General features: G+C 40.0%; 1 protein-coding gene across 2 annotated transcripts; it reads left to right on the top strand.

Moving 5' to 3' along the window:
- The first annotated feature begins 1121 nt into the window (after positions 1–1121).
- On the top strand, positions 1122–7431 carry psat1 (phosphoserine aminotransferase 1). 2 transcript variants are annotated; one of them, XM_067522064.1, is made up of 9 exons: positions 1122–1278; positions 2593–2653; positions 3022–3091; positions 3377–3582; positions 3969–4141; positions 4611–4780; positions 4922–5050; positions 5253–5390; positions 5594–7431. In XM_067522064.1, the coding sequence occupies exons 1-9, from the start codon at positions 1222–1224 to the stop codon at positions 5694–5696; spliced, it is 1107 nt and encodes a 368-aa protein (XP_067378165.1). In that variant the 5' UTR covers positions 1122–1221; the 3' UTR covers positions 5697–7431. The 2 variants fall into 2 exon arrangements, with proteins under 2 accessions (XP_067378165.1, XP_067378166.1); XM_067522065.1 differs by lacking the exon at positions 3022–3091 and having other exon boundaries at positions 1217–1278.
- Positions 7432–7893: the final 462 nt, after the last annotated feature.

The raw sequence follows: 7893 nt of genomic DNA, 5'->3' as shown, positions 1-7893 counted from the left end.
TGGTAGTGGTTGATCAAACAGAGCCAATGAGATGGCAAGATAAGCTTTTTGGTCAACGTGCTGCCTTCACGTGATACCGAAAATATTTGGATTGTCACGATTTTGCAATTACACTAAAAGCAAAATGCCACGACAACAGTTACACAACAGGCAGCAGACTCGAACTTTAGGCCCCCAAAGGTCAAACTACATAAAGTTACAGCTGATAATTTGTGTTGAAGAATTTACACAACAGTATCAAGGGTGATACCATCTAAATTTAAAGTCATTGGTTTGCACATTTTCACTACTGCTTTACAGCAAAAACCAAATGCCCATATGAACTAGGAAAGTGAGTTAGACAAACCAGGGTGATATGTTCACTTCTTTCTTTTTGTTACTGCTTCTTTTGCAGCTCAAGAAAAAAAAACCTGTCCTATAGAAAGAACACACAAACTTACAGGCAACTAAAAAACTACTAACTAACTTTGGAAGACATCCACTTGATGTGACCACATTTTAACCTCAAGTAAATGATTGAATTCATTTTTGCACAGAATTGGGAGAGGACTGCTGATCCCCCCTCCATCAGTTACAGTAAAGGCAAATTAGGAAGCCATCATTTAACAGCCAGTATGAACAGGACGACACACAAAGATGTTTCAGTTTTCAGGCATTTGCTCTAATCTTTACGTTGAAAGTCGTGATCCACATGAAGACTTTTCTCTTTTCTTGTTTGTTTTTATTTAGGAAACATAATCATGCTCACACCTTTAATAGTGGGGCCAAAAACGAACAATAAGCAGAAAAACATTGTTATAGCATTGTCAAACCTCATACAGTGCCTCCAGTATATCATCACTCACAAGTGAAAAGGTATTTATGTATGTATTTTTATTTCATAATGAGCTCTAAATATTTAGGCTGCTATTTATTTAGACACCAGGGCTGCAATTACTATTGTAAAATGAATCTGCCATTTGTTTCCTTGATTAGCAATAGCAGAATAATTTCGGATAACTGGCAGACTAGTCGATTAATCAAATCCTTGTTGCAGCTTCCATGCAGTAGGCCTCTACAAAGTTATTATGTTAGTAAAGTACAGTAGTTTACGAGAAGTCCCTGAACGCAACGTTTGATACCAAAGAATATACCGAAGAGTGCTGGAGCTGCAGCCCAGTTCGGGGGGGGAATCGTTCATATCGCTGAGTCAAACCGAGACAGCATCCACCAGATTACATCATGGAGCCGAAACAAATCATCAACTTTGGTGCTGGACCTGCTAAACTTCCCCAATCTGTAAGTGTAGATGCTAATTTGCGTGTGTAAAGTGGAAAAAAAGGCTGATGAGACGAGCTGTGTGGTAGATGAGATAGGAAACTAACGCAAATATGTCACATTCACGGGGACATTTATTAAGTCGTGTGTGATGGGGGCGGATTTTTTTGTTTTTATCTTTGCAAGATGCGCATTTCTGATTAAAAGCTGCGTTCAAACCTCAGCGTTTCCAGCTCGTTCCCACAGAGGCTGATATGCAGCCATGTGAGAGAACGATGGCTTTGGCGCCTGTCAGCAGCTCCAGCAGGATGAAAACTCAGCTGAGTTGCATCAGCCTCGTTCTTTCATGTGGAAACCTGCTCCTTTGTGCTTCGTTGGCAGCAGCAGATTTAACCCCTAGATGGCAGAACAGCACACTGTCAGACAGAAAAACAAATCAAAACTCTCCTTTTTACAACTTCAAAGTTCCATTTAGAGTGAAACAGGCCAGGGGCGGATTTTTTTTATTGGGGGTGGCCAGACTCTGGGGCACATGCTTTAAATAGGGTGGCACATTTGGAAAACAATTAAAAAAGTTTAAAATAATAAGTAAATGACTAACTGTATATTTATGGGCTAATAGTCTGCAGGGATAATCTGCCCAGTTGCAATCACTACAAAATTCTATTGGGAAAATGTATGAAACCACCTTAAATGTACATAAAAATAAAATTGTTTATAAAACTATTTAAAATTTATAAAACTCAAATATGGTCATTTCTCTTTTGCACTGAAAGTTGTACCATGTCAATTGGGCAGGGGGTGGCACCTGAGGTGGCCAATCAGCTTTTGGGGGTGGTCTGTGCCAAAGCAGGACACCCCATTATCCTGGTCCCTGAAACAGACGCAGACAAAAACATTGTTCCAGTTTGGGTTCAGTGTAGAAAGAACAGGCCCAGTCTAAGACATAGATTTGACAAGTACACTAATGGACGGATTATTAGAAAATGGTGATTTGTAGTGATTTTACTTTATGTTTTTGGAAGGTTTATGTGAATTTCTGTGTTTCCACTAATTTCAGATCTGTTTTGAGTCTTTAGTCTATTCTTTGACTGTTTTGTGCCTGTTTGGGGTCATTTTGCACCACTTTTAGATACTTTTAGGTCTTTGTTCTTTATATTTTTTGAGGTTCCTTTACGCCTCCTTGTGGTCAATTTGTGCTCAGAACTTTCTCAAACAAGAAATATGAACAACTTCAAATGGCAAAGTTAAAGTTCTTTACAACCAGTAAAACCATCAGAACTTCTGATAGCGTTGTCATCTCAGAAGCAATATTTAACCCGTGACCTGTTGCAGGTGCTGCTCCAAGCACAGAAGGAGCTGCTCAACTACAGTGCCACCGGTATTAGCGTTCTTGGTAAGTAACCCACAGTTGCATTTATTGGTATCATGAAACAGTCCTCATGATCAGAACATACATAAACTCAGTTGCCAGTTTATTAGGAACTGTATTTCGGTATACAGAGAGCTGTTTGAATGCAGCCTTCCCTCACTGATATTAATAGGGTCAGTATAAGACTGATTCTAGTCAAAGCGCCTCAACAGCTGAACGGAATCCTGTAGCCTCATAGTTGATCCTTCCTTCCTCCCTCGTTAGCATGTGTGCTATACATGTGTGCCAGTGTGTCCCGAATGTCCCAGACGTAATCGGCCTTTGCTCAGGGTGAGTAAATGCCCACAACAGTGAGATTAAACTCAAAATGTTTTCGATTCTGTTCAAACCAGAGATGAGTCATCGATCATCCGACTTCAACAAAATCCTCAGTAAAACCGAGAATCTCCTGCGAGAGTTGTTGTAAGTGCTGGCTTTGTTTGTTTTTTTTCTTCCACATGGTTTCTACTCTATCATTCCTCACTCACGTTTGGAACAGTAGTGCTGCATTGCTGTTGTAACACTGCATGCAACAAGAAATAAGAAACAAGAAATTATTGCATGTTGCATCACCACCACTTTATCCAACACTTGTTGTAAGTAATTAGATAGCTGTGTCTCTGAGTGGGATGTATTTGACTCTCTGAGCTCACTGCTGCATGTGGCTGTGTCTGCACTGTTTAACACCATGATGTTTTGTCTTTCCAGAAATATCCCAGACAACTACAAAGTGATGTTCATGCAGGGTGGCGGCTCTGGACAGTTCAGCGCTGTTCCTCTCAACCTAATTGGCCTAAAGAAGGACAGGTGTGCTGACTACCTGGTGACCGGCACCTGGTCGGCAAAGGCAGCAAAAGAAGCTGAGAAATACGGCAAAATCAACATTGTCCATGCAAAGTTGGATAGTTACACAAGTGAGTCTGTGCATGGGCAGAAGTCTTAGAGGAGAATCAGGACAGTCCAAAAGCAAATCTCTTGTGTCCAAGCTGCTAGATAATAAACAATAGAGCCACTGCTTTATTTGGTCTTGTCGTTTACCACCTCTGGTGATATAAATACCCAAGGTCGTTTGTTCAGTGATAATATTCAATGATAATCAAGTGGGTGTGGCAGTGTCATTTCACCACTTTGCTCCAGATTAAAATGTCTTAATTGTCAGATGACTTGATAATAAATATTGCCATTGTCCCTATAGATTAAATTCCTTTAACTATGATGATTCCCTGAATGCATCTGACTCGTCTGCATCTGTGCAAATGTTCTGCCTTATTTTTAACCACAATGATTTTGCTTCCGGCAGAAATCCCTGACCCTAGTAGCTGGACCCTGAACCCCTCGGCCTCCTATGTTTACTACTGCTGCAATGAGACAGTCCATGGTGTTGAATACAACTTCATACCTGAAACAAACGGGGTTGTCCTTGTTAGTGACATGTCCTCCAATTTCCTTTCCCGACCTGTGGATGTGTCAAAGGTGAGGACTCTTGGACTTCTGGACCTCCCTTCCCCAAATTTCCCCAGATATGCACCAATTAGCTAGAGCGTTAATGTCCTCTGGTGGCTTTAATGTTGTGATGGACAGGGATCTGCGTTCAGACCACTCGTTGGTCTGTGGCCATGCAGCTTTGTGTTCTGACATCTGTCGGTCATGGCCAGCATGTATTTTTTTTCCCTGCTGACCCCTGTCCACCACCACATTAAAATCAGTTGGCGTTAATGTTGTGTCAGGTTGGTGCACAGAAAAATCCTCTTTCTCAGAAAACGTAGTTTGCTGCAACTGAAGATAGCATGATATTATAGCCTACTGAATATGAAACGGCCACTGTACAGAGGACAAACCTTTTGGACCCGTAAAAATACAGATTTGAGTTTGAGTTGAGCCAAATGCAATGGTTTTTGGCCTAGAAGTCACAAGTGTTTTTGTGTCCTTTTGCATTCTGTAGTTTGGACTTATTTTTGCTGGGGCTCAGAAGAACGTGGGCTGTGCCGGTGTAACTGTGGTCATTGTGCGAGAGGACTTGTTGGGCTACGGTCTGAAAGATTGTCCAATCATTCTGGACTACAAAGTGCAAGCTGAAATGAATTCCCTCTACAACACGCCAGCGTGTTTCAGGTACACTAGACTCTATTTTTAATATTAGAATTTTAAATCCTTTAAAATGCATACTTTCATTTAAACGTAAGAACATGAAGGGCAAACACAAACAACAGCAAGAATATTTGTCACCTCTTCCTCATCATTTTGTTGCTGCAGTATCTACATCATGGGTTTGGTGCTGGAGTGGATTAGGAGCCAGGGTGGCAGCACCGCAATGGAAACACTCAATAAGCAGAAGTCCTTCATGATTTATGACATCATCAATGCTTCTGATGGTTTCTATGTGTAAGTACTGGTGAACATCAGTGGTAGGAGTTAAAATGGGGAAAGACGAGAGGGCATGTGAAACAGTTTTTATTATTATTGCCATAATTATTATTTTATGCATTGTACAAAATCTGCACACACTTACAATGACAGTAACAGGGAAGAAACTGTTTAAGCAATAAGGTAAAAAATGAACATAACCCCTCTCTGCTGTGTCCAGCTCTTCCGTAGATGAGGCTTGTCGTAGCCGCATGAATATACCATTTCGTGTGGGGAAGAACAAGGGAGATGAAGCCCTGGAAAAGGAGTTTCTGGATGGAGCATCCAAACGTGGAATGATATCTCTGAAAGGACACAGGTTGGGGTTTTTAAAACAGGGATTATTGCTTCTTGATGATACATCAGCTGCTGTTTTTACGGTTTATTAAAGCGAAACAGCATTCGGATTTTTTAAGTGCCATTATGTAAAGAAACATTAACTGTAACACCAGCTGAAAACTCTCAGTCTCTGCTTCTTTGCATCTGAAGACCTCTAACGTGACGATTTATCTCCTCCCGCAGGTCAGTTGGAGGAATTCGGGCATCTCTGTACAACTCTGTGACGCTGGAGGACACTGAAGCCCTGTCAGCCTATATGAAAGAATTCCTCAAAGAGCACCAGTAAAACAGGCTAAACGTCAGCCTCATTGCTACAGCACAGTTTCAACAAACCTCTTATCTAGCACTAGTTGAGCTGGAAAGTGGACCATCTGGCCCCCATTAGTTGTTCTAATAAGCTTTTACCTTTGTTGTTGCCAGTAACGTCTTAATCACATCTGTGTTTAACAGAATTATTATTTTAACAAATAGATTAACTAAAAGTGCTTTGATGTACATAGTGTAGCTAATTCCTATTGTTCCCAATATCTTAACATTCCAATATCTGATCTGGCAATATAAACTGGAATTTCCTATCTAAATTGCTGTTTTTAAATTCTAATTTACTATACTAACTATTAACCAGTGCTCAACAACCCAATTGATCTTTAAGATGCAGACCTAATTCCATTCCATTCCAAGGAAGGAAACTGGAAAACCGGGGTCTCCCCAAACTCATGTAATGTAATTTTGGGTTTTTTTTTCCTCAGTATTTTAGTTACAATATCTGAGGTACCATATTCCATAATGAACTTTAATATATCTACAAGTTCATGTGGTTAACAAGGGCAAAAAAAAAAAGAGTTCTACAGATGTGTTACGGGTTTTTTCTGTCAGTCTGCCGTTTCCAAGGACAGGAAAAAATCTGCAAGCTAAAAGGCAGAAATGTCTGCATGGCTACTATAGATACCAATGGCGTGAAGTGAGAAACCAGAACACAGTCATCGATTAATTGTATTATCTCTGCTGTGATGCTCAAGTGCACTTCAGGGTGTGTCAGTGCGTCTCACACACCCTCTGCTGAACTGACCTGTCTCCTTCGCTTCACCCGGAGTTCAATATGCTAACTGAGTTTTGACCCCAGCCAGCTTGAGAAGGAGGGAGACTGAGCTCTCATTCACAAAATGATACTTTGTAATCTTCCTCGTCAATTGAATAATACAGTCAGCAGATGAGGAAACGATGCTCTTTAGCTGTCAGAAATGTGAAGACCGTCACTAAGGTTAATGAGTGAAATGTTTGGTAATTTACATCTTGGTGAACCGCTGCTAGCCATGGAAATAGATCTGCACATGGTTTTAGCCTCACTGCACTATAACAAATAATCCTTCACCCCTATGACAGTGAAAATGCTGGCTTTAGCCTGTTTATAATATTCAGTGCAGCTTCTTTACATACAGAATTGTTTTCCCTATGAGGTTCAGCAGTCACCTCTCTGACAGCAAATACAGCTCAGTATGTAGGAGTGAACAGGTTAAACTTGAGGAGCACTGACTGTGTGTCTGAAGCTAAACCTTTGCCCTCCCTGGAAGGCAACACTAGAGACAGATGAGATTACTTCTGTCCAAGTTTGGTGCAGGTTTAGGGTTATGTGAGCTGTACTATGTTTGCTTTATTAGTGGGATTCTGCTCTGCTTTGTATGTGAGTGTTCAGACCAGCATCGGTGCTGTGAACTTCGCCACTTCCTTACCGTTTAGTCACATTATCTTTAAATTACTCTAATTTTGGGAGCTTCTGTGGCCTTTAAAGCCCACGGGATTTTTATTTTTTATTTTTTTAAATTGCTTGAATATGAAAAACATATATACACTTTTCAAGGTTCTTTTCAGGTTTTACTGGTTCTAAGTTTCTGTGTTGGTTAGAAGATAAGTGTCTTACACTGGGGGTTTTTTTGTTTGTTTGTTTTGGGTTTTTTTTTTTGCATATAATATTGTCTCCCAGTCAGTTTGTCCACTTTTTAATTAAATTTGTCCTTTCTGTCCACTGGTATTTGACTGTATTTATACAGAAGATAATAGCGCAGTACTCATATTAAAGAGGTTTCCATGAAGACATTTGAGTGCTGGACTGTGAATAACAACAACAACAACAACAACAACAAGTAAACGCAACACAATACAGTCAATATAAAAAAATACACTTAAGATATAAAGTATGTTTTAATGACAGATTTGACAGATACTGACTCATAAAGTTTCTTAAATGTTAATCAGAGCAATGTTTGCTCTTTGTACTGAGCATCTTTTACAAAAATCTGTCTTAGAAAATATTTTTTCTGCAGTTCACCTCTAGGTGGAAGTGTGCATCAACAAATGAGAAGGTGATCAAATCAGGGTCTGACTCATTATAGTGATGTCTGAAATTGCCCACCACAGTCAATGAAAATTAATTGGGATAATATTTTGATTAAATTGTGTTGACAACTACTAATTATTACAATTAT

This window comes from Channa argus, chromosome 11, assembly GCF_033026475.1.
Source record: "Channa argus isolate prfri chromosome 11, Channa argus male v1.0, whole genome shotgun sequence".
Lineage (NCBI taxonomy): Eukaryota > Metazoa > Chordata > Actinopteri > Anabantiformes > Channidae > Channa > Channa argus.
This window is presented reverse-complemented; position numbering and strand designations above follow the sequence as displayed.